We start from the raw sequence: 27,395 nt of genomic DNA on the forward strand, positions 1-27,395 counted from the left end.
CTCGCCAGAGGTAGCCTGACTGCCATTAGGTACCAAGATGAGATCCTCAGACCCCTTGTGAGACCATATGCTGGTGCGGTTGGCCCTGGGTTCCTCCTAATGCAAGACAATGCTAGACCTCATGTGGCTGGAGTGTGTCAGCAGTTCCTGCAAGAGGAAGACATTGATGCTATGGACTGGCCCGCCCGTTCCCCAGACCTGAATCCAATTAAGCACATCTGGAACATCATGTCTCGCTCCATCCACCAATGCCACGTTGCACCACAGACTGTCCAGAAGTTCATCAGGAGCATGCCCAGGCGTTGTAGGGAGGTCATACAGGCACGTGGAGGCCACACACACTACTAAGCCTCATTTTGACTTGTTTTAAGGACATTACATCAAAGTTGGATCAGCCTGTAGTGTGGTTTTCCACTTTAATTTTGAGTGTGACTCCAAATCCAGACCTCCATGGGTTGATACATTTGATTTCCATTGATTGTGTGATTTTGTTGTCAGCACATTCAACTATGTAAAGAAAAATGTATTTAATAAGAATATTTCATTCATTCAGATCTAGGATGTGTTATTTTAGTGTTCCCTTTATTTTTTTGAGCAGTATATAATGTGTGTGTTCTATATCTCCACAGTGTGTACCTATGATGTGTGTGTTCTATATCTCCACAGTGTAACTATGATGTGTGTGTGTTCTATATCTCCACAGTGTGTAACTATAATGTGTGTGTCTCTTCTCTTCAGCAGTGAGAGACGGCTCCTCAGGCCAATGTGAGGTACCCAGAGACCCCCACTACCCAGACTGCCCTGGAAAAGTTGACGTGAGTTTCTCTCTGTCTATCTAGCTAGGGTATAAGAGATTCTCCTGATATCTTATTTCCAATGTTCCCTCTAAGCTCCCGAGGACTGCAGTGCAGAATAAATATCAGCCCGCACAGAGAAGCACGGGATTGAACTTCAATCAATTTTATAGAGGTTTCCCCCTTTGTTACCCCTTTCAACGTTTCCCTTTGCCTTGGGAATTGTGATTGAATCAATGCAACATACCGAAACAAAACAAAGAGATTTTGTTGTAGGCAGAACGCATTGGAGTAGGATTCTATTGCATTGAAATGCATGACTCAATCAATCAATCAAATTTATTTATAAAGCCCTTTTTACATCAGCGTATGTCACAAAATGCAGATGTAGAAGCACGGTGGCTTGTAAAAACTCCCTAGAAAGGCAGGAACCTAGGAAAAAAACTAGAGAGGAACCAGGCTCTGAGAAGTGGCCAGTCCATTTTCTGGCGGTGCCGGGTGGAGAGTATAACAGTACATGGCCAAGATGTTCAAATGTTCATAGATGACCAGCAGGGTCAAATAATAATAATCACAGTGGTTGTAGAGAGTGCAACAGGTCAGCACCTCAGGAGTAAATGTCAGTTGGCTTTTCATAGCCGATCATTCAGAGTTAGAGACAGCAGGTGCGGTAGAGAACTCAGGCCATACTCTACACAGACTTGTGGGGCATAACCAATCAGAGCTGGAATAGGCTTATATGCAAACAGACCATTGCCATATTGTAACGGTTTTCTTCTGGGGAAAAAGAGGTGGACCAAAATGCAGCGTGGTTAGTTTTGTGGATCTTTAATAAAGATGAAAGTACAACAATCTACAAAACAAGAAACATGAAAAAACCAAAACAGTCCTATCTGGTGCCACAAACACAAAGACAGGAACAATCACCCACAAAACACAACACAAAACAGGCTACCTAAATATGGTTCCCAATCAGAGACAATGACTAACACCTGCCTCTGATTGAGAACCATATCAGGCCAAACATAGAAATAGACAAACCAGACACACAACATAGAATGCCCACCCAGCTCACGTCCTGACCAACACTAAAACAAGGAAAACACATACGAACGATGGTCAGAACGTGACACATATATGGATCTGTGCCAATCACTTTAAACTGGACTATGTTTACAGCATGAGCGGTTGTGAGTAGATGTGCTTGTTTTGAAATTAAAGAAAGAGCTGCATGTAGCCATGTGTGCACACTTGTTCATATCCTTTGCTAGTTATTAGCCCAGTTATGGATCATTTGTAGTCAGCAGTGGGGGACTGATTGCTTCCTGTAAGAGCACAAAACGTGTACATTTCTAGCAATCTTTGAAAAGTCAGGTAAACAGTCTTTTTTTGTCTTAACAGGGCAGATTTGTATTTTGAGACAGGCATGAATAAGCTAAGTAGCCAATAGCCAAAGGTTAGCATAATTTGTCTGATTCTCTGTAATAATGGTGCATTTTAATAATGCATTTTTTTTGTAAAGAGGTTTCTTGTATCCAACAACACAACAACATTTTCAGTCACCTCCTTGTCTGAAGGACAAGTGGATAAACACGTTCATGTCAAGTCCTGCATGTTTTTTTCTCTCAAAAGCCTCATGGAATGTAGGCCAACATTGAACACCACACATTGGCAGCTACTGTAGGGTGAATGATAGAACAGCTATTTCCATGTTAAAATGTGATGGGATGCATTTTCTTCATTGTTTTTTATGGTAGACCACTCTGGTAGGCCTTCATTATGATCAACTAGCTACAGTAGCCTACTTGGCCACTGTTATAACTGTAAGTTAAAGCGGGTACAGTCTCAGTGTTCACAGTCAACGTGCGCTGGAAGTTGCACAGAACTTTCACAACATTCAAGTTCGCGCTCAGCAGACCTGAAATTAGCTCAGTTTAAAAAAAGCAGAGGGAAAATGACTTATAACCTGCAATTCCATCTAACTGTACATTTGTACTTAAGTACAACTCATCTATGACCAAGGAGTAGGAAACTCCCTTTTGTTTTATTATTTTATTTGTGTTTAACAAAGTCAAAGTAACCTGACCATTGAACTTTGACCTGTGTATCACCAGTGGATGCGTGCCCGCTGGACATCAGACCCGTGCTATGCCTTCTACGGGGTGGACGGCTCCGACTGCTCCTTCCTTATCTACCTGAGCGAGGTGGAGTGGTTCTGTCCCCCTCTGGCCTGGAGGAACCACAGCAGCCCCCCCACCGTCCACACACACACACACCAGACCACCACCACCAAGAGACAGGTGAGACACACACACACAGAACCCTTCCTACCATCCATACACACACAGAACCCTTCCTACCATCCATACACACAGAACCCTTCCTACCATCCATACACACAGAGAACCCTTCCTACCATCCATACACACACAGAACCCTTCCTACCATCCATACACACACAGAACCCTTCCTAACATCCATACACACACAGAACCCTTCCTACCATCCATACACACAGAACCCTTCCTACCATCCATACACACACAGAACCCTTCCTAACATCCATACACACACAGAACCCTTCCTAACATCCATACACACACAGAACCCTTCCTAACATCCATACACACACAGAACCCTTCCTAACATCCATACACACACAGAACCCTTCCTACCATTCATACACACACAGAACCCTTCCTACCATCCATACACACAGAGAACCCTTCCTACCATCCATACACACACAGAACCCTTCCTACCATCCATACACACACAGAACCCTTCCTAACATCCATACACACACAGAACCCTTCCTATCATCCATACACACACAGAACCCTTCCTACCATCCATACACACACAGAACCCTTCCTATCATCCATACACACACAGAACCCTTGCTACCATCCATACACACACAGAACCCTTCCTACTATCCATACACACACAGAACCCTTCCTACCATCCATACACACACAGAACCCTTCCTACCATCCAAACACACACAGAACCCTTCCTACCATCCATACACACACAGAACCCTTCTTACCATCCAAACACACACAGAACCCTTCCTACCATCCATACACACACAGAACCCTTCCTACCATCCAAACACACACAGAACCCTTGCTACCATCCAAACACACACAGACACCAAACAACTACTGTCAAGAGACTGGTGAGAGGGACACACACACACAAACAAAGGAATACTCATGCACTCACAAAAGCAGATGCCCGTATACGCACGAGCCCTGCAAAGAGACGCATGGCTAATGCTTACATGTTTAAGCACTTACACACACTAATTCACACTCAAAAGAGCACAGCCAATAGTCAAATGAATCTTCATACTTACACTGTATAAGCTTGCATGGTAAATATGAAAACACGTTCATATGAGCACATGACCGCGTTCTCTGCTAATTGTTTTACTGTGTTCATCTCTCTCCTCCACCTCCTCCCTCAGCTCCCTCCCTCATTGTACTGCTGTAGCCAACTCCAGACGCAGCACAGATGAACTCTTTACCCTCAAACATACAGCTCAGTGCCTGATACTATTTGCAGAACGGTGTTCAAGGCTGAGTCAATATGTGCTATTTTTTCTAAACAATCCCTGCACAGCTATTAACCAGGTTCAGAGATACCTACACACAGAGAGCGATCCCTGAACACAAGGTGTGTGTGAGTGTGATCTGAGTGTGTGAATGCTGAATGTGTGTGTGTGATCCGAGTGTGTGAGTGTGAATGCTGAATGTGTGTGTGTGATCCGAGTGTGTGAGTGTGAATGCTGAATGTGTGTGTGTGATCTTAGTGTGTGAGTGTGAATGCTGAATGTGTGTGTGTGATCTTAGTGTGTGAGTGTGAATGCTGAATGTGTGTGTGATCTGAGTGTGTGAGTGTGAATGCTGAATGTGTGTGTGTGATCTGAGTGTGTGAGTGTGAATGCTGAATGTGTGTGTGTGAGTTCTCTGCTGTTCTTTAGTATTGAATAGCTTATTAGTGTTTGGCAACATTCCTAATTACAGCAGTGGCTCTGTTAGCCAGATAATCTAGGCTATTTATAGCAGGGTATTTGAGTGAGCGTGTGTGTGTGTGTGTGTGTGTGTGTGTGTGTGTGTGTGTGTGTGTGTGTGTGTGTGTGTGTGTGTGTGTGTGTGTGTGTGTGTGTGTGTGTGTGTGTGTGTGTGTGTGTGTGTGTGTGTGTGTGCGTGTGCGTGTGCATTTGTGTGTGTGTGTGTGTGATGGACAAAGAGAGAAAGACTTTTAGACTACATAGTCATAGCCATTTAACTAGCACAGGTTCCTCTAGAGACTTAGCTTGTAGTACTATCTCCCCAGAGAACACAGGCTGTACACACTCCTCTGAACTACTGTGTTCCTATTGCAGAGGGAGTGTGGGAGAGGAGCCTGTGTGGGTAGCTATCATGCAATGCCATATTCAGTATATCTGTAGGCTTGCTCCAGTTGACCTCTCTTCTCATCCTTCCTCCCACACTTTCTCCATCTCTCACCCTCTTCTTGTGTCTTTCTTCACTACTTACACTCTCTCTGCATCTCTGTAAAGTTATAGGCTTTTATTGTTTAGGGTTTTAGAGAATATACATTTTTTAAAGAAAAAAATGGGGGGGAAATTTACCTCTGTCTCGCTCTCCCTCTCGCTCTCCCTCCCCCTCTCCCCCCCCCCCCTCCCTATAGGCTGCATTCCGCACAGACCTGTCATCTCTGCTAGACCAGGTTGGCACGGGCAAAGAGTCCCTGAGCTTCATGAAGCGCCGTATGAGGAGGCTGGCATCACAGTGGGGCACGGCTGCCCAGCGCCTCCACTCCAAGCTGCGCCAACGCTGGAGGGAACAGAAGAAGGTAGCGATGAGAGAGAGAGATTGAGAGTTTTGAGTTTTAAATAACCTTTATTGGGTCTGGGAACCCACAACACAATAAACACTCAAAAAAAACATGGTTACACATCAATTAAAAACACAACACCAAATCTTCCTCCACAGTAACTAAACACATCAACCTCTGAATACCCAATATGCTCATAAACAGATCAATGTTGTTAACCATTTTGTAATAGGCAAACTCAACCCTTAGTCTTTCGACCAACTTCCCCTCCAGCATTCCCATCCACAGACCCTTGTCCCCGAATACTGTTCTTTTGGGTCTTCCATATTGCTAATTTAGCTGCCCCTGACACAAAATTAAGTCAAGTAACTACCCTCCTTCGACTAAACCTGTACTTTAGCCCAAATTTAAACTGTTGGGAAGAGAGAACCTCTCACAGAGCTGAGAACCAGCTAGTGATCAGATCAATCATCCTGACCAACCTGGGACACTAAGAACAGATGTGCCAGAGTTTCAGACTCAGCACAGAATGGACACCCTTCCTCAACAGTAGGATCCAGGTGGACCAGATGCATGTTGGTGGCTTTGTCTCCATGTATTATCCTCCATTGGAGGTCAGCTGTCTTTCCCACCTCCTTGAGCTCCCCTAGCTCCGGGGCATCGAAGGAAAACAGCATCCCCACGTCCTCCTCTAATGCCCCCGCCGCAGCACTGACATTCAGCGCAGGAAACATATAATCCAGACCCTCCGTCCATCGATCAGAAAACATGCTGCCGATTGAAGTACATGCTGCCGATTGAAGTACTGGCACGGATTCACAGACCTCAGCGACGACCTTCCTCAGTAGGCGAGATGATCGGATCCCTGCTCTTTCTCCCAGCTCCTCCAACGATCTGCTACTGCTCCGTGTCAGATGACCCAGCTTGGTACGCCCCACACTTAAAAGGCATGAACGTAGGATGGCTGAACCCAGAACACGGGACTGGATGGCAGAGTTGTAAAAAAAGGCTCTTCAAAAAGCCACATCTCTGGTGGCATGCTGGCCTTACGGGACTTGACAAAAAACTCCCCAAGCCTGCATAACAGACTCATAAAGTGTAGTCAAAGCCAGACAAATCACTCCCCTCTAGCTTTAAGAGGAAAAGATGTGCAGGCTGTTGTCGACCCAGCTAGAACCGTCACTGTACAACAGTCTCTGGTCTCCTTGAAGCCGGAAAGCCATGATCCTGGAAGAAATGTCCACCAGGCCTTGCCCACCCTCGTGCAGTAGCAGGTACAGGGCTGCAGCTTTAATCTAGTTTTGTCCCGACTAGAGGAAATTGACAAGGGTCCTCTGATGCTCTTGCATCAACAGCCTCTGATGGCTGTAAAATCATTAGTCTATGCCACAGGGTAGAGGCAACTAGATTATTGGCTACCAGCGCCCTTCCCCTATAAGACAGCTGAGGTAGCACTTATTTACACCTTGACAATCTGGCACACACTTTCTCCACTACACCCTCCAGTTCCTTTTCTGAAAGACATCGGAGCCTAGGAAAAAACCCAGTCTTCATCCCATCTCTGCCCCACTGAATCCCCCCTGATAACTGTGGAGCGGACCCCGTCTGAAGCTGACCTGCCCACAGCAATTCGCTCTTTCCCCAATTGACTCTAGCTGAGGAGGCCCCCTCATACACATTTAAAGCATTTGAGAGAATCTTAACATCCTCAACCCCTATAATATTAACTGTCAGGTCATGTGGAAACGCAGACAGTGCTATCGTGGGACCCTTCATTACCCTTGGCACAGAGAAACCAGTATGCCTCGCCCTTAAAAACAAAGCATTGGTTCCATTGCCTGATACCCTTTGGACGGGGATGGGGCAACTCAAACCAGTCAACAGTAAACTCATCCAAGATGAAAAAAAAAAAAACATCCCCAAACCCAAAGGCTTTCATTGTTTTGAACAAGTACTGGTGGTCCACATGGTCAAAAGCCTTCTCCTGATCCAAAGAAAGTAAATCCACACATCAGACAGTTTACAAATGTCTAAAACGTATTTTATTAGAAACAGGTTATCAACAATACAGTAACTGTCAGGTAAACAGTAAGACTGGGCCTGTTGGACCAACAGCCCCAGATATTCTTTCAACCTGTTTGAGAGACATTTAGACATGTTTCTTTATTCCGCACACAGCAATGCAACAGGTCGCCAATTTTTTAGAAGAGCCAAATCCCCCTTTTTTTGGCAACAATGAATGCACAGCACGTTGACAGGATACAGGAAGAGAACCCTCATGAAAATATTCACACACCACTTCATAAAAATCCCCCCCAATAGACCCCCAAAAGTCAGATGGTAAACCATCGATGCCAGAGGCTCGGCCTGATGAAAGCTGCATAACTGCTGTGGACAGCTCCTTCAGAGTAATGTCAGAGTCCAAAGCAGCTCTCTGCTCAGGGCCCAATTGAGAAAGTCCATGTAACAACTGTTCAGCTCACAGAGAATCACAATCCTCCGCCTTATAGAGGGCAGAGTAGAAATCTACGGCATGTTGGCGCATTTCACTGTCATCCGTGGTCACCTACCGTTCAGGGGGACGAAGGCAATACGCTCTGTAACCTCATTAGGAGCATAAACGTTTTAAAAAACAAAAAATTATCTGTCACGGCCGTCATCGTGAAAACGATCGGACCAAGGTGCAATGTGGTGAGTGTACATTCTTTATTTTTTAAATGTCGCCAACAAAACAATAAACAACAAAAACTAACGTGAAGCTCCGTAAGGCTATACATGCATTAAACGAAGACAACAACCCACAAATGAGAAAAGGAAAAAAGGCTGCCTAAGTATGATTCCCAATCAGAGACAACGATAGACAGCTGTCCCTGATTGAGAATCATACCCGGCCAAAAACAAAGAACCAGAAAGCATAGACTTTCCCACCCGAGTCACACCCTGACCAAACAAACATAGAGAATAAAAGGATCTCTACGGTCAGGGCATAACAAAAAAAACATAACATCCACCTTGACCAATAAAACCCGACCCTTGACAATCTTTGTTGTAGATACCACAGCCACCACTAAGCCTGAGGGAAACTAAATTGCCACCCCAGCACTGAAATGTGTACCATAACTGAGTAAATGCTGCCCCTCCCACCACATACCTCAGTCAACCTCATTAGCCTCATCACTATGTGTCTCCAGTAGAAAAACTACATGAAGCCTTTTCTGTTTTATTATTCTAATACCCAAGCCCTGTTATTCCTGTCCCTTCCCCCATTTAATATTGAGAGAACCTACCCTTAGCACCTCCATGTTGAAAGGAAAAGCAGAAAACACCACAGAGAAACCCGACAAAGAGAAAAAAACACACCCTATGAGGCATGAGCATCATCAGTTTTAATTTTCTCTTAACCTTACCACGTTTCCCACTACCTTTTGCTGCCGTGACAGCAGTAACACATTTCCTCAAGGGAAAAAGCTTCTTCACACTCAACTTGTCTAACCCCACTGTCTTCTGCAACACCACAGCTGACCTCACAAACTCATCAACATCAACAAAAAAAAAATGGCCAATTTCACAGATTTCCCAAAAGTCCAGGAACCCATTTATCTCCTCTAGATTATAAATTGAGTCGTCGCCAGCTGCTATCATATCAAGAGAGATATCCATATCCTTCTCCTGATCCTCCTCAACTGCAGCCACATCCCTCTCAACACTCCCCACTTGCACCCCATCACTCGTACCAGGCATCTCCTCTACTACCTGGGAGACTAGCTCCACACGAACCCCCTCCTGTACCGCATCACTCGTACTGGGCATCTCCTCACCAGTCTGAGAAAATGGCTCCCCAGATCTGTCTTTACCTCCTACAACAATGTGTTTCTGCTGCGTAACAGATGCATAACATCCGGGTGTTTGAAACGACATAACCTGTTTCAAAGCTGGGTGTTTGCAACCCAATGGGACATTCTTAATTGAACTTGCAAACTTCCCAAACCTCAATAACTCGCGCTCCAATAGCTCATTGGGAATAAATGATGGTACATTTGAAATCGTTATCCTTGTTGACGGAGAAAATAGCGGCGTAACCATGCTCAACCATCCGATCAACAAGACACTCTTCTTTAAGAAGTACACCATGCTCAACCAGCCGATCAACAAGACACTCTTCTTTAAGAAGTACACCATGCTCAACCATCCGATCAACAAGACACTCTTCTTTAAGAAGTACACCATGCTCAACCATCCGATCAACCAGACACTCTTCTTTAAGAAGTACACCATGCTCAACCATCCGATCAACCAGACACTCTTCTTTAAGAAGTACACCATGCTCAACCATCCGATCAACAAGACACTCTTCTTTAAGAAGTACACCATGCTCAACCATCCGATCAACAAGACACTCTTCTTTAAGAAGTACACCATGCTCAACCATCCGATCAACAAGACACTCTTCTTTAAGAAGTACACCATGCTCAACCATCCGATCAACAAGACACTCTTCTTTAAGAAGTACACCATGCTCAACCATCCGATCAACAAGACACTCTTCTTTAAGAAGTACACCATGCTCAACCATCCGATCAACAAGACACTCTTCTTTAAGAAGTACACCATGCTCAACCATCCGATCAACAAGACACTCTTCTTTAAGAAGTACACCATGCTCAACCATCCGATCAACAAGACACTCTTCTTTAAGAAGTACACCATGCTCAACCATCCGATCAACCAGACACTCTTCTTTAAGAAGTGCACCATGCTCAACCATCCGATCAACAAGACACTCTTCTTTAAGAAGTACACCATGCTCAACCATCCGATCAACCAGACACTCTTCTTTAAGAAGTACACCATGCTCAACCATCCGATCAACAAGACACTCTTCTTTAAGAAGTACACCATGCTCAACCATCCGATCAACCAGACACTCTTCTTTAAGAAATACACCATGCTCAACCATCCGATCAACAAGACACTCTTCTTTAAGAAGTGCACCATGCTCAACCATCCGATCAACCAGACACTCTTCTTTAAGAAGTACACCATGCTCAACCATCCGATCAACAAGACACTCTTCTTTAAGAAATACCACCACCGCTTGTTATTGACTTTGCTTGTTGCCATGTTAAGTCAAGGAATTCAGTTTTTGCAAATGGAAGAAAGAAGGTACATGAAAGAAAGAGTGAAAGTGAGTTCTCCCTTTACCTTCCCCGTGTTACCACCTTCAATGAATGCAGTTTGCTCTATTATTGTGTCATGCACACTCAGCAACATGATTAAGTAAAGAGTGAAGGTAAACAAAAGTGAAAGGGAGAGAGAGGGAGTGGTCGAGAGAAGGGGTAGAGAGAGAGAGAGGGAGGACCGGAGAAATCGAAAGATGGCGCGAACAAGAGGAACAAAAGAACAGGCCCTCATCCTTCACTCCTCACATCTTGTCTCTGCCCGCTTCTCTCTCTAAAATAAGCCAACGGGCCTCAGATGGGCGTCCATCCACACAGAGCCTCCACGGTATTGATTAATGGAGCCGTCTTGTGCCTCAAATGCATGACTTGGATTTGTTATTTTAGATCGGTCCTCTCCTCCTCTCTCTGACTATGAGATACTGTGCTATCTCTACACCAGATGTTTCAGTGCTTTAACTGCAGTTTTAGTGCGCTGGTCCAACGCTGTTTATCATGGCGTAATTGGTAGACAGAGGCTGCTGTGTGTGCTGATTAATACTGATAGGGGATCAGTGTACAGCCCCGTGATGGAGTGCTTAATAATATCTGATCCCAGATCAGGTGTTGACATTCTCTGGTATGCTTGTGTGTCTACCCCACCAGTAGACGACATGTCAGGAACTAAAGAACTAAATAATAAAACACTTGGGAGTCCTCTTAATTGAGGAAAAGCAGTCTGCCACCGTTTAACTCTGAACCCTGTGCTTCCTACCTTTTCCTCGATCCTGCTCTTCCTCCCTCTCTGCCTCTTGTCTCTGGCTCTCTCGACTGATGCAATCCCAATTTAGTATTCCTCTCCGGGTTCACTTTTTAACCTTCCAAAATGTTCTGGGGATTAAATTCTATTTCCCTTGATTGAGTTTGTTTGGTTTGTTTATTGTGTATGCTCCGGGAAAAGGAATAACTTCCTGGAGCGGAGAGAGACAGAAAGGGAGTAAGGGAGAGATATAGAGAGAGCGATAGGGAGAGAGATAGAGAGAGTGATAAGGAGAGAGATAGAGAGAGCGATAGGGAGAGAGATAGAGAGAGTGATAGGGAGAGAGATAGAGAGAGCGATAGGGAGAGGGAAGGAGATAGAGACAAAGGTAGAGGGAAGGAGAGAGAGACAAAGGGAGAGGGAAGGAGAGAGAGACAAAGGGAGAGGGAAGGAGAGAGACAGAGAGAGAATAACCATTATTTCACCTGTCGGTGGCAGAAACAGGGACAGGGAAGGGATCCCAGGAGAGCATGGAATAGAGGAGTCTTTGTCTGTGTGTGTCTTGTGTGCACCGTTTTACATTTTCTATAATATATGCCACTCAACAGAGGCTGTTATCCAGAGAGACTTACAGTGCAGTGAGTGCATACTGAGTGCATATAGTTCTAGTTCATGTATGTGATCCCTGAGGGAATTGAACCGACTACCTTTGGAAAGAGTGGGGTTTCAAAAAGTTCCATTCCTGCTCTGTCGAACCTCTAGAGAGTGTGTGTGTGTGTGTGTGTGTGTGTGTGTGTGTGTGTGTGTGTGTGTGTGTGTGTGTGTGTGTGTGTGTGTGTGTGTGTGTGTGTGTGTGTGTGTGTGTGTGTGTGTGTGTGTGTGTGTGTGTGTGTGTGTGCCACTCAACAGAGGCTATTATCCAGAGAAACTTACAGTGCAGTGAGTGCATATGTCTCTAGTTCATGTTTATGAATAGTAAACAAACATTTGACCAACTGTGGACATTTTGTTGGTCCCCACAAGGTTAAAATGCTGTCTCTGGGGGGTTTAGGGTTAAGGTTAGAATTAGTGTTATGGTTATAATTACGTTAAGGGTTATTGTTAGGAGCTAGGGTTAGTTGTATTGTTACGGTTAGGAGCTAGAGTTAGATTTAGGGTTAGGGTTAAGATTAGGTTCCCCGTTCCACTAGCGGAACCCCTCGCCAACAGCCAATGAAATTGCAGGGCGCCAAATTCAATCAACAGAAATCTCATTATTCAAATTTCTCAAACATACAAGTATTAGACACCATTTTAAAGATAAAATTCTCCTTAATCCAACCACAGTGTCCAATTTCAAAAAAGCTTTTTGGCGAAAGCAGAACATATCATTATGTTAGATCAGCAACTAGTCACAGAAAGCATACAGTGATTTTCCAACCAAAGAGAGGAGTCACAAAAAGCAGAAATAGAGGTAAAATGCATCACTAACCTTTGATATTCTTTATCAGATGACACTCCTGGGACAACATGTTACACAATACATGTATGTTTTGTGTATATTAATATCCAAAAACCTCAGTTTACATTTGGCTTTGCCTACAAAACATCCCGTGAATTTGCACAGAGCCACATATATTTACAGAAATACTCATAATAAACATACAAGTGTTATTCACAGATTTAAAGTTATACTTCTCCTTAATGTAATCGCCTTGTCGGATTTCAAAAAAACTTTACGGAAAAAGCAAACCATGCAATAATCAGAGAACGGAGCTCAGAGACCAACACAACCCCAAAATATATCCGCCATGTTGGAGTCAACATAAGTCAGAAATAGCATTATAAATATTCACTTACCTTTGATGATCTTCATCAGAATGCACTCCCAGGAATCCCAGTTCCACAATAAATGTTTGATTTGTTCCATAAAGTCCATCATTTATGTCCAAATAACTACTTTTGGTTTGCGCGTTCAGTACACAATCTAAACTCACGACGCGCGGGCAGGTCCAGGCAAATGTTCAGACGAAAAGTCATATTACAGTTTATAGGAAATGTCAAATGAAGTATAGAATCAATCTTTAGGATGTTTTTAACATAAATCTTCAATAATGTTCCAACCGGAGAATTCCTTTGTCTTCAGAAATGCAATGAAACGCAAGCTACCTCTCATGTGAATGCGCGTGGCCGGCTCGTGGCACCCTGCCAGACCTCTGACTCAATCCCCTCTCATTCCCCCCTCCTTTATAGTAGAATCATCAAACAAGTTTCTAAACACTGTTGACATCTAGTGGAAGCCGTAGGAAGTGCAAAATGACCCCATAGACACTGTGTATTCGATAGGCCAAGAGCTCAAAAACTACAAACCTCAGATTTCCTACTTTCTCTCAGGTTTTTGCCTGCCATATGAGTTCTCTTATACTCACAGACATCATTCAAACAGTTTTAGAAACTTCAGAGTGTTATATACTAATGATATGCATATATTAGCAACTGGGACTGAGTAGCAGGCAGTTTACTCTGGGCACGCTTTTCATTCAAACGTGAAAATGCTGCCCCCTAGCCATAAGAAGTTTTAAGGTTAGGGTAAGGTTAAGAGTGCAAAAATAGGATTTTGAATGGGACTGAATTGTATGTCCCTACAAGGTTAGCTGTACAAGAGTATGTGTGTGTGTTAGTTAGTTAGTTAGTCACACACTCACACACACTTAAAACACAAAGTTTAGAATCACACATTCTCACACTTATTCACTCACACATAAAACACTACGTTTAAACTCATTCACTCACACATAAAACACTATGTTTAGACTCACACACTTAAAACACAAAGTTTAGACTCTCTCACACACACACACACACACACACACACACACACACACACACACACACACACACACACACACACACACACACACACACACACACACACACACACACACACAGAGCGGACAGATCCAGGTAAATAATTATAAGTTTATACTCACACACTGACACACTGACACACACGTTCAACACCTCCATTAGTTTAGACACTCACACACTGCGACACACACTTCATTTGACACACACGTACCCATACACACACCCATCAAGGTCACCGACTTGTCAGTGATACACATCGGCCGCAGAGCAAGACTAGTACACAGTGCTGTTCCCCTATGTTCTCCCTCTGCAGCTTCACAGATGACTTATCTTCCTCACACTGCGCTCCACTCCACCACTCTGTGCGTGTGTGTTCAATCTCACTCCAAAGTTCCTATCAGCAATAGACATTCTCTTTGCCAGTCCTACAGTCACTTTATCACTATTAGAGACTATAACAATTATATTGTAGCAGTGACACTGGGAGGGGGAAGTTGAATTTAACACCATAGAAGGTGTAGCAGTATGTGTAGGTGGTAAGATAGTGTGTAAGCGGTACAGGGAAGCAGGTAGGTGAGTTGAAGATAAGGTGTTCTCTGTTCTTTCACCGTCTGTTTCGTAGATGTCTTTGCCTCTGGATCCATGGTGGTTTCCTGTTGCAGAGAGTGTTCTTCCTGCTTCGTTCCTCGGGTTCTTTTGCTGTTAGAGGGAGAAACAGACGCATGGATGCACAAATGTTCACACATACACAGACACAGACCCTCAGGGAGAGGCAGAAGTCCACTGTATAAACAGATACCTCCGTATGCGTGTTCAGACTCCTTAGGGAGTCACAGGGGGGGGGGGGGGTGAGATAACTGAGTCTCTGTGTGCGTATGCATGCAGGCACGTACAGTATGTGTAAAACGTGTAATCGGATCTTACGCCTTGATCACACCAATAGCGTCATTGTGCAAAATGGTACGTGGCATCATCTGGATATGTGTCGCAACAAAAGTTCAACATTCACCTTCTGCTACCATTTCTGTCAAGTCGTCTACGCACACAGTTTGACGCATACGTTTGATAAATCCAACGTACGCACCACACAGTTTGACGCACACGTTCGATAAATCCAACGTATGCACCACACAGAACGCCCTGCAACTGCCTCCTGCAGTCCTACAACCTACTTCAAGGTTAAATATCAAGGTTACATTTCCAACATCATTCCAGTATGTTTCATAAAGCTGCCTCCTATTTATACTTCAGTGGAGGGGAATTCACTTGAGATGAATGCTACCCATGAGCCAAAAGACAAATCCCGTTTTTCTACAGTACCACACCAGCACTACCAGAGCCAACCCAATAGGTTACTCACTCAGCAATAGAGTGCTGTCTCCAGCGTTCCCGCCACACTAGTATTTCTGCATTAGTCCGTGGTTGCCAGATCGGTGTGATATCCCCCTTTTTGGCCAAAGGCATTCTCAGGGCTGAAGTCATCTGCCATCTGCCACCCTAACTGTAATTTAATTGCACTTCACTTTTTTATGAAGCACAAGTTTAACATAGAAAGCTTATTAAATCAGTGTGATATTTCATTTCATACCAGTCGCGTATTCGCTGGCCCTTGATTCGCTCGACTATGCATCCCATAGACACTCTCTCGACACACACACACCCACCCACACCCACACACACTCATATAGGGTCTTAGAAGCCAGCATAGATGAGACATGGAGAACTGGTATGAGCTGGTTTTGAGGTTTGTCTATGGCAGGGATGTTTCTATGGGTGTGTTTATTACTGTGTGTCTATTTCAGAATCTATTTCTATCTCCTGTCCTTGAGGGCCGCTTTGTGTAACTGTTTTCATCCTAATTACTTTCTAATAACAGACTACTTTTTAATTCGACCTGGGCGTCCAGGAGTGTGAAATCGTTTGCTTATTAATGAGACAAATCAATCTCATCAGGATCATTAATTCCACTCTTTTGAATTCCGTTCCCTCCGTCCTGGCGCTCATACAATCTGACGGGAGATGGCTAGAGGAGGAGGAGGAGGAGGAGGAGGAGGAGGAGGAGGAGGAGGAGGAGAAGGTGGTGGTGTGTGCCAGTGTTGTTGTTTAGCATCCTGCCAGCCGCTGACTATGACTTTTAGCGCATAATTAGACAGTGACTCAGGCATCACACACAGGACAGAGAGAGAGGGAGAGAGAGAGAGAGAGAGAGAGAGAGAGAGAGAGAGAGAGAGACAGAGAGAGAGAGAGACGAGGGTAAAATAGCCTCCAGGAACTTAATGAGGTACGCCCCGCTGAGTGGAGAAAGGGCTGTTAATCACTTCCACAGCAGTTCAGACTGACACACACATACTCATCGAAACACGCTGCTTACACACACACACACACTCTCTCTCTCTCTTTCTCATACACACACACACTCTCTCACACCACATACACACTCACACACACACAAACTCACCACTCTCATAAGCTCATTATGTAAAAGCCAGTGAAAGTTTGTCTCTGTGTGTCTATCTGGGGCAGAAGGGCTTTTCATGCTGTGTTAGGATTACTCTGCACAGCACCTCTCTGACATGACTGACTCTGGTATGCATCCCAAATTGTGCCCTATTCACTACATAGTGCACTACTCTTCACCAGGGCCCTTAGGGCTCTGGTCAAAAGTAGTGCACTATGCAGGGAATAGGGAGACATTTGGAATGCAGCCTCTGTCCAATACACAGTAGGGATGTGTTCTGTCTCTGATACCATAGTGTATTATTACAGAAGCATGTTTTATTACAGCGAGAGGCGGATGTATGATTAACAGTAATGTAGGCAGATGTCCGTTGTCTATTGAAAATATTTGATTGATTAAGGATGAACATGTGCTCTTGTGTGTCTGATGCTAATTACTGTATTATTAAAGCTACAGTTGGGTTTTGAACTGGTATGAATGTTTTCTTGATTTCTAATACAATGGGAGGCAGGGTTGGGGTTAATTTAATTCAATTCAACCTGTGAATTTACATTTAAATTTGAATTTAAATTGGACACACCCCACCGAAAGCAGAATTTAAATTCTGTTTGAATGAAAGGAAGTCAAATTTAATTCAAGGCTGTTCATAGAAATTCAACTGAAAAGTGAAGCATGAAAAGTATTTCTTTTGACACATGTTTAACCCAAAGAACACGTCAATTATTACTTAAGAAATATTTCAAATATCAAATAGATTATCACTCATAGATGAATTTTATTATACCTTTTTTTTTGTCATGAGATGTGAGATTGTTCCCTTCCATTCTGGAGTGTTTGGTTTGAAATTTTGTTTTTCTGACTAGTTTTTTTTTACAACATGTTAGTGAAGTATGAATTATTATAGACAACCTACAAAATTATCTTAGAATATTTCAGTCATATGTTTAACATAGTACTGGTTACCATACAAGATGTCAAAATTAACATTGTATAGTGTTGTGTTCACATAAATAATATCCATTTGAATAGCCAAAAACCATTTGAATTTTATTGAATAAAAATTATACTTCAATTCAAATTCTGCTTCCTGTGGGGTGTAGTCAAATCAAATTCTGCTTCCTGTGGGGTGTAGTCAAATCAAAGTCTGCTTCCTGTGGGGTGTAGTCAAATCAAATTCTGCTTCCTGTGGGGTGTAGTCAAATCAAAGTCTGCTTCCTGTGGGGTGTAGTCAAATCAAAGTCTGCTTCCTGTGGGGTGTAGTCAAATCAAAGTCTGCTTCCTGTGGGGTGTAGTCAAATCAAAGTCTGCTTCCTGTGGGGTGTAGTCAAATCAAAGTCTGCTTCCTGTGGGGTGTAGTCAAATCAAAGTCTGCTTCCTGTGGGGTGTAGTCAAATCAAAGTCTGCTTCCTGTGGGGTGTAGTCAAATCAAAGTCTGCTTCCTGTGGGGTGTGGTTAATTCAAATTCTGCTTCCTGTGGGGTGTAGTCAAATCAAAGTCTGCTTCCTGTGGGGTGTAGTCAAATCAAAGTCTGCTTCCTGTGGGGTGTGGTTAAATCAAATTCTGCTTCCTGTGGGGTGTAGTCAATTCAAATTCTGCTTCCTGTGGGGTGTAGTCAATTAAAATTCTGCTTCCTATGGGGTGTGGTTAATTCAAATTCAATTCAAATTCTACAATTGAAATTGATTCAAAGAACAATATGCAACTCAATGGCGAAGGTGCATAAACATGTTGGAATTCAGATAAGACGTCATGGTTTTATCACTATCCATATAGTTTTATGTAACGACGGCGCGCTACATAGTTCAATATGCCAATAAATCAACACGGTTTACTTTTAGCATTTTTTAAAATTGCCTGCTTCTTGGAGCTTAAATTGGGACCATGTATACTGAGGCTAATGACGCTTAAAACAAAAGAGTACCAGAGAGCATAGTACAATACGGCGAACGTAGCAAACAAGGCATTTGTGGTAAGTACATGGGGGCCGCCATCTTTATGCACCTCCGCTATTCAGAATTGCTCGGACGATGAACATATTGTATTATTAAGGCCAGTTGGATGGCTGATGATCACTAAAGCCCTCTCTCAAGTAACCCCAAAAGTACCCGTTTATTGTAACCCCAGACAAAGTCACCTGATTTAACTCATTGCGGGCTTGATGACAAGTTGAAAAGTTGAATCAGGTGTGCTCGTCCCGGGCTACAACAACAATGTGTGCTGCTGGGTGTACTCGAGAAGTTGGGGAACACTGGTCTAATGTAGATGTTCAGTGCCTGCTCTGTGTATGCTAGCAATGACTGACTGGCTACGTCTAGTACACTGGGAGATTGAACACGTGTTCATGTCTGATATAAAACCATGCATTACGGCTGGAGTCGGGTGTTTGACGCCTGATGAGCACTAAAGCTCTGTTAATGATGACAACGTGATGATCCCGTATGCCATGTAACGTATACAGACGTTCAGATGTGTCATTTATCTCAGGTTTCCTTCTTTTCTTTTTTCAGTAATGATATAAAAATAGTATGTAAATAAACATTTATAATTTCCCCCAGATCCTGGTGCATGTGGGCTTCCTGACAGAGGAGTCAGGGGATGTGTTCAGCCCCAAGGTCCTGAAGGGAGGTCCCCTGGGGGAGATGGTCCAGTGGGCAGACATCCTCACAGCCCTCCATGTTCTGGGACACAACCTCAAGATCTCCATGTCTGTTAAGGAACTGCAGGGGTGAGTCAGCATGTTATAATGTTACAATGATGTTGATGGGAAACTGTGTTTTGGCTGTATTTTCATTCGATCATCTCTTGATTGATTTGAATTTGTTTGGGTGTTTTAGTGTGTGGTGGATTGGAAGCGGCTTCATTGATCTGACCACAGCCATTTTCTTCCATTTTGTTCAGTCAGCTACTGGCCAATACACACAGCAGGGCAATTAGCAGGTGCTTTTATCCAAAGCGACTTATAGATCCTCCAAGGTGATGGTGTTAAAAAAGCGCTTTGTGATCAATGGACAGACGGTGCTCGTTTGTATCTGATTGCTGTCCATTTCATCACTGTGACTTATTCCTCATGTTGATCCATAGAATTACAAGGGAAACACTTACAGTGACTGTAGAAGGTCTACACCCCCTTGAACTTTCCCATTTCGCTGCCTTAAAAGTTTATTTAAAAATGGATGCAAATGGATTTTCAAAGTGAAAGAAAGTTCTAGGAAGTTGTCCAATTAAAACAAAAACAAAAACTGAAATATCATAATTGGATAAGTCTCCACCCCCCATGAGTTAATACTTAGTGGAAGCACCTTCGACAGCCATTACAAGTTATTTTCATTGAGGATCTAACAACTTTGCACAAATTTTAGGGAAACATGCATGCATGCTCAGCACATTTGTTTGGGGATCACTGATGGACAGCGATATTTAAACTTTGTCTCAGATTTTTTTTTAAAGCAGATTTAAGTCAGGACTGAGACGAGACCACTCGGGAACACTAAACAGCTCTTGGAAAGCCAATTGGGTGCCTTTTGCATAAACATTTGTGTTATTGTCCCACAGAAAAATACAACCCTATCTCAGGGTTAGGTTTTCAGAAGACTGAGGTGGGTTCTCCTCAAACTTTTTACCTTGGCTTTGCTCCTTTCATATTTATTTTGATCCTAAAAAAACTATCCAGGCCCTGTCAGATAAGTTTTCTATAACTTCCTTTCACTTTGAAAATGTGGAGTAGGTTGTGTAGATCTGTAGGATCAAAAATCTATTTGAATTCCATTTTAACGCAGCAAAATGTTTAAAAAGATATTAAAGGGGTTGACTATCTATAGGCACTGTATTTTAGATAAAGGACCAATTTTCAGGTAGAAAGCAAGTGATATTATCACTGGGCCCCTATTCACCTTAAACAGTTTTATATTGTTTTAACCACATCAATATACCCGCTCTACCACCCCAGTTAACCCAATACATCAGCCCATCAGAACCTCAGACCTGGGCTGTGTCCCAATTGACAAGGATTCTGCCTTTTGAGGCAGCTTTTCTAGGCAGGATGTCAAGATTGGTATGTCCCAATCCCAATGTACCTTAAAATGCTGATTTCTAAGGTGCTTTCATCAGGCACCTTAGCATCCCGTGTGTCCTTCCCTGAGGAGGCTATCCCATAACCCCTTTCGGCACACCGAAAATTCAAAACATTTCTGAATTAAGGGTGGACACATGTCCTCACTTGGGAGAAGATGTTCCAGAAGAATAAGGAATAAGAAGAAAAATGTAAGTATAACGTTTATTTATTCACAAAATTATGTTAAAATGTTCAACAAATGACTTTCATATAAAAGAAAATATTCAAATGTTGAATAACTGTTGTTTATCAGCCCATTGCCAAGCTAGCTAGCTACCTAGCACATCATAGTTAGCTAACATTAGTAGGCGATCTCGTCCTGCTTATCAGCTGTTTAGAGATGCACAACTAAACTAACTAGCTCTAATCGTAAATTCAACAGTGTGTCAATTGTGAAGACCCAGACAGTTTTTAAATCAATGAATTGATGAACTTGCTAGCCAGCTAAAAACATGTACTGTAGCAAATGTGTTTTCGGGGACTAAAGTGGACACCTAATCGCGTATTACTCCATTGCATTGGCTTGACAGGAGAAAACAGTCCTGCCCGACCCGTTTGGAGGTCAGACATGTTACATTTGTTTTACATGGAAAAATGTAGGAAAAGCAGCCAGCTGTGTTCTGTTCATTCTAGGCTTGCTAGCCTGCCAAGTTATTTGTGCATTCTGTTGATGGGTCTGTTTAGCAAGCTTGCTTGCTAGCTAGCTGCATATAGTGTCTGTTTATGTAACATTAACGTTAGCTAACTTTCTCTTGTCACTTTCCCTTCCCCTATTGTGTTGCACGATTTGGTTGGTTGTTACTAGTTAAAATTAGAGGCTAAGTTATTCTACTCTTACTGTAAAACAACTGATCAATATTTTTTGATTTTTTTTCAAAGCAAAACTGATAACAAAATGATTGCATATTTATAAAGGTAGTTGTGGCTTCAGTGACTTGAACCAGCACTGACATTTGAGGAGTGAGGTTAATTTCTCCCCCCATTTCCCTCTGCTTGTTCCAGCTCTCACATTCAGACCCTGCTGACGTAAAGAACGTGCTGGGAACCTCCCAGCCACCGTGATAATCACCTTATCCCAGGATTTGATTAAGGACTGTGCATCATCACAATGTTAGATAGAAAAAGATTCACCCATGTTATTGTTAATCACGCAGATTTCTCAGGACATTGTAACCTATGAATCTCATTCTAAAATAGATGTAATTTTCTGTCCCACGGGATTGCACTGTGGGCAAGTCTTCACTTTAGACCACAATTAGTTGAAATTAAGCATTAGTTAAAGGGCTGGAACAAAAATGTGTAAACTCCTGTCCTCTGTATAAAATGACAAAATTTGCCCTCATGTAAAGAAGAAGTTTTTGAATGTTGGAGGTTAATCTCCTTGAGATTTCCATCACTTGGGAATGACTTATTTTGTAGAATGGACTGTGCTTTAAGGACTAATGCACAGATACAGGAAAACAAATACAAATGTTAAACATTTATTCAAAATGACAAGTGTTGATGTCGCCACATGTTTCTGGTTTTGAGGCTTGGGCCTCTGGTACCTGTTGCTCATCTGTCTAATCCCCTGCAAGGAGAGAGGATGTCATGCCCTGACCGTAGAGATATTTTTATTCTCTATGTTTGGTTGGTCAGGGTGTGACTCGGGTGGGGAACTCTATGTTCTGTGTTTCTATGTTTTGACCTGGTATGGTTCTCAATCAGGGACAGCTGTCTATCGTTGTCTCTGATTGGGAATCATACTTAGGCAGCCTTTTTTTCCTTTTGTATTTGTGGGTAGTTGTCTTTGTTAGTGGCCTGTGTAGCCCAAGTAAGCTTCACGTTCATTTTTGTTGTTTCTTGTTTTGTTGACGACATTTATAATAAAGAAAAATGTACGCTCACCACGCCGCACCTTGGTCTGGTCATTTTCAAGACGACGTTCGTGACAGAGGGAGACATCAATCATATTGCAATGCTGTATTCATTTCATTGAACACATATTTCTGTTTGATATGCAGTCATATAATTACATTGGACATGTTATCTTTTATCACGCCAGTATTCGTATCCAATGCATTTAGCTTAGTAGCTTAGGCCCTCTTATCTAGTTAGATTGCATCATATCACCTTTAAATATTAGTTATCAACAAATATAAAACCATGTTATCCTGATCATCAGTGTCTTTTAATAATATGCACAGGTATGATAGTTGGATGAATGAATCACAATGTTAGCCTACTCATAGGAAAAACATTAGTGGCTGAAATGCAATATTAGTTTAACAGTGAAACATCACTATTCTTGCTATTAATCATTCTTAAACAGTCAGTAAAATATCTTATTTAAGCTATCTCAAAAAAAAATGGTATCCCGTATCATGCGAGAACCCTATACTGCAGGATAATTATTCTGGTCGATGTCAACTTAACCCATGGACAGGTACTGAGGTGATGGATTCTGTTACTTGTTTACTTGTTATTCGTGTCAGCTATTTCCATTTTGGGATGGTTGTTCAATGAATTGCTAGCAAACGCCTCGCGCTAGGTGGAATGCAAATGCATTGTCACATGATGCTGCCTTCCAAATCCCGTCCAGATTGGCAGTTACAGAACCTACTGGGAAAGTGCTGCCTACTAAGTTAGTTGCCTTTGGAGGCAGGTAGGCAGCAGACAGCTGCCTTTCGATTGGGACACAGCCCTGCAGTCTTCTTGAGTTATTTAGTGACCCCATCGATCGTCATTGACCTCCTCTCCAGTCAATGGTGCAATGTTGTGTCTCTTTCCGCTCCCCTCATCCAGTCAGCACCTCTTCATATATCCCCTTTTTGTGCTGACTGTTACAGTAGTCGCCGTCTCCTGGCCGGCTCCGGGCGGACCAGTAAGTCTGTCTCATTGGTTAAGACACTCCGGGGCTGGTGGCCAGTGTTTGGCTACTAAAAGCAGGGCTAAAGACTGTAAATCACAAGAGATTGTCAAACACCGTCAGCCAGGTTTAGTCATATGGAGATGGATTGGGTAGTGTGGTTGGCTGCCAACCTGTTGGGGATTATGAATTGAGTTGTCTTGGAGTCATTATTTTTTTTAGCTTCTTTGATATAAGGAGATGTTTGGAGCTGAGTCATGGTTTGTTGTCTTAGCCAATCCCACTGTTTTGTGAGCTTCTGACTAAGTGAAGTGCCCCACTCAATCCAACTCTGTCTCTTTCTCTACTTCTCCTTTCCAAACATGCACTTTGTTTCTCTCTCTACCTGCTTGTATATCCTCCTCTTCTCTGTCTGTCTCTTTTGTTCTCTTTTTCATATATTGTCTTCTCTCTCTCTGTTAACACCTTTCTCTCTCCCTCTCTCTCTCTCTGTTAACACCTTTCTCTCTCTCTCTCTCTCTCTCTCTCTCTCTCTCTCTCTCTCTCTCTCTCTCTCTCTGTCTGTGTCTTTCTCTCTATGTCTCTCTGTCTCTCTCTCTCTCTCTCTCTCTGTCTCTCTCTCTCTCTCTGTCTTGTGTCTTTCTCTCTGTCTCTCTCTCTCTCTCTCTCTCTCTCTCTCTCTCTCTCTCTCTCTCTCTCTCTCTGTCTCTCTGTCTCTCTGTCTGTCTCTCTCTGTCTGTCTCTCTCTCTCTCTCTCTCTCTCTCTCTCTCTCTCTCTCTGTCTCTCTCTCTCTGTCTGTGTCTTTCTCTCTGTCTCTCTCTCTCTCTCTCTCTCTCTCTCTCTCTCTCTCTCTCTCTCTCTGTCTTTCTCTTTCTCTCTTTCTCTCTCTCTCTCTCTCTCTCTCTCTGTCTTTCTCTCTCTGCGTCTTTCTCTCTCTCTGTGTCTCTCTCTCTGTCGGTCTTTCTCTTTCTCTCTCTCTCTCTCTCTCTCTCTCTCTCTCTCTCTCTCTGTCTTTCTATTTCTCTCTCTGTCTTTCTATTTCTCTCTCTCTCTGTCTTTCTATTTCTCTCTCTCTCTGTCTTTCTATTTCTCTCTCTCTCTCTCTCTCTCTCTCTCTTTCTCTGCGTCTTTCTCTCTCTCTGTGTCTCTCTCTCTCTCTCTGTCTGTCTTTCTCTTTCTCTCTCTCTCTCTCTCTGCGTCTTTCTCTCTCTCTGTGTCTTTCTCTCTCTGTGTCCTTCTCTCTCTCTCTCTCTCTCTCTCTCTCTGTGTGTCTTTCTCTCTCTCTGTGTCTTTCTCTCTCTCTTTATCTTCCATTACATTCTCCACCTCTCTTGCTTCAAGTGCTATCGAACAAGGTTGTTTGCTATAACCCAACTCACCATTGTTGACTTGAAACTCTGCAACTAGCCCCTATTTCCCATGACCCCATGCTTTCAACAGGACAAAGAACATTGGCCTTTTGGATTCGACAGATGTGATATTACAAGCAATTTCGCTGTCACTGGGGGATATGCAATTATTTTTGCTATCGGTCTGTCTTTAGATTTGGCTTTGATAAACAGAAATGGTTCTATTGATATTTTTTGGGTGAACGCTTCACTGGACAAAAGACATGGGACATACAAGAGGTTGATATCACGAAGAATAAGAAGACGACGCTCTCACGATGTCAGCGCAAGAGAGCGTGAAGGGTCATCATTTATTAATATGGGTTCATGGAAAGCTGTTGTTTCCCCGTCACACGTTTTCTGTGGCTCTCTCTGCCTAAGTGAGGACACAGAGAAGTGGGCCACTTAAAGATGGCAGATTTGCTGTTTGAAGAGTAAGTGTGGATTTTTGTTGGCAGCCAAGTGCGACACAACGACATAAAAATGTTTTAGTTTCGCCGCCAAGTCGCAAAAAGCCCAAGGCATTGTTTTGAATAGCTTTTCTTGTTTATTCATTTGTCTTTTATCGCAGAAGGAAACAGAAGCCACTTATCATTGAGGCTTGTCTGAAATGTTGGTTTTGCTCGTATCTCTCCGTTTTTCTGCTGACAAATTGCAATCAGCGTTTTTGTCAGTAATCAAACGTGGCAGAGAAAGCAACGAGGCAGACAGAATACTCAGCTAAATAATTCGCCTTTCAGATACCGCTTTTACAGATTGGATTCCATTACATTTAGCACATCATCTGATGTTGAAATCAGCTCAGTTCAACAATGTACACTATATAGGACAACAGCCCACATAAAGAAGGCTTGAAGGTTTGCCAGATCCCTACAGCCCCTGTCTGTCAATGAGGTAGACGGATGGATAGGTGATTCTATTAGGATTGACAGATGAATGAGTGGACAGGGAGAGCCTATAGGGGGGGGGGGCGGGGTACAATAGCAATGATTCAGCAACAGTGGGTGTGTGGGGGTTTTGATTGTATTTACTGTGAACTAAGAAACCTCATGTAACCCTATCTGTTGTCCATTGCATTGTTACAGCTATGAATGTGGAATCACAGAGGTCTTCCACTAGTAATCCATTATTCTGGTTGTGGTAGCTACTGCACACACACACACACACACACACACACGCACACGCACACACACACGCACACGCACACGCACATACATACATACATACATACATACATACATACATTGAATATAGCCCATGCCTGTGTATTCTGCTGAGTCTACATTCTCCTCTATGGGCCTTTAACATAATTGCATAATGTAGATGAGGGCTAATTTACAGACAATTAGATAGACTACAGGCCAGATGTATTTCAACAACAATTGTCAAAGACTCCCAGCCACCCAAGTCATAGACTCTCTCAGCTATCGCACGGTTTGGAACCAACAGGACCCTGAACAGCTTCTGCCCCCAAGCCATTAGACTGCTAAATAGTTAACCGAATAGCTACCCGGTCTATCTGCATTTGACCCCTTTTTCCACCAACTCTTTTGACTCATCGCATACACATCTGCTACTGCTCATTATCTATCCTGTTATCCCTACCTATATGTACATATCTACCACAATTACCTCGTACCCCTGCACATCAACTCTGTACTGGTACCCCGTGTATATAGCCAGTGCTCATTATTTCTTCCTCGTGTTGTTATTTAAATATTTTTCTCCCTGCATTGTTGGAAAGTAAGTAAGCGTTTCACTGTTAACCTGTTAGCCTGTTAACCTGTTATTTTATTACCAGCACTACGGGAGAGGACTGCTATCCATCTTATACACCTTATATACATATATACAATCCACTTCAAATGTGTGGATTCGGCTATTTCAGCCACGCCTGTTGCTGATGGGTTTTTAAAATTGAGCGCACAACCATGCGATCTCCATAGACAAACACTGGCAGTAGAATGGCCTTACTGAAGAGCTCAGTGACTTTCAACATGGCACCGTCATATGATGCCACCTTTCCAACAAGTCAATTGGGCAAATTTCTGCCCTGCTAGAGCGGCCCCGGTCAACTGTAAGTGCTGTTATTGTGAAGTGGAAACATCTAGGAGCAACAACAGCTCAGCCATGAAGTGGTAGTCCAGACAAGCTCACACCAAGGGACCGACGAGTGCAACA

At 43.1% G+C, this 27,395-nt stretch overlaps 1 protein-coding gene across 2 annotated transcripts in view; it reads left to right on the top strand.

Annotated features, from left to right (window-relative positions):
• LOC109888546 (alpha-1,6-mannosylglycoprotein 6-beta-N-acetylglucosaminyltransferase B) overlaps positions 1-27,395 on the top strand; it is a 145,511-nt gene that overhangs the window by 51,670 nt on the left and 66,446 nt on the right. For both annotated transcript variants that reach the window (XM_031829832.1, XM_031829821.1), the window contains exons 5-8: positions 739-815; positions 2,909-3,094; positions 5,499-5,663; positions 19,422-19,591. In XM_031829832.1, the coding sequence (XP_031685692.1) occupies positions 739-815; positions 2,909-3,094; positions 5,499-5,663; positions 19,422-19,591 (598 nt within the window). The remainder of the gene's footprint in view (positions 1-738; positions 816-2,908; positions 3,095-5,498; positions 5,664-19,421; positions 19,592-27,395) is intronic.

This window comes from Oncorhynchus kisutch, linkage group LG1, assembly GCF_002021735.2.
Source record: "Oncorhynchus kisutch isolate 150728-3 linkage group LG1, Okis_V2, whole genome shotgun sequence".
NCBI lineage: Eukaryota > Metazoa > Chordata > Actinopteri > Salmoniformes > Salmonidae > Oncorhynchus > Oncorhynchus kisutch.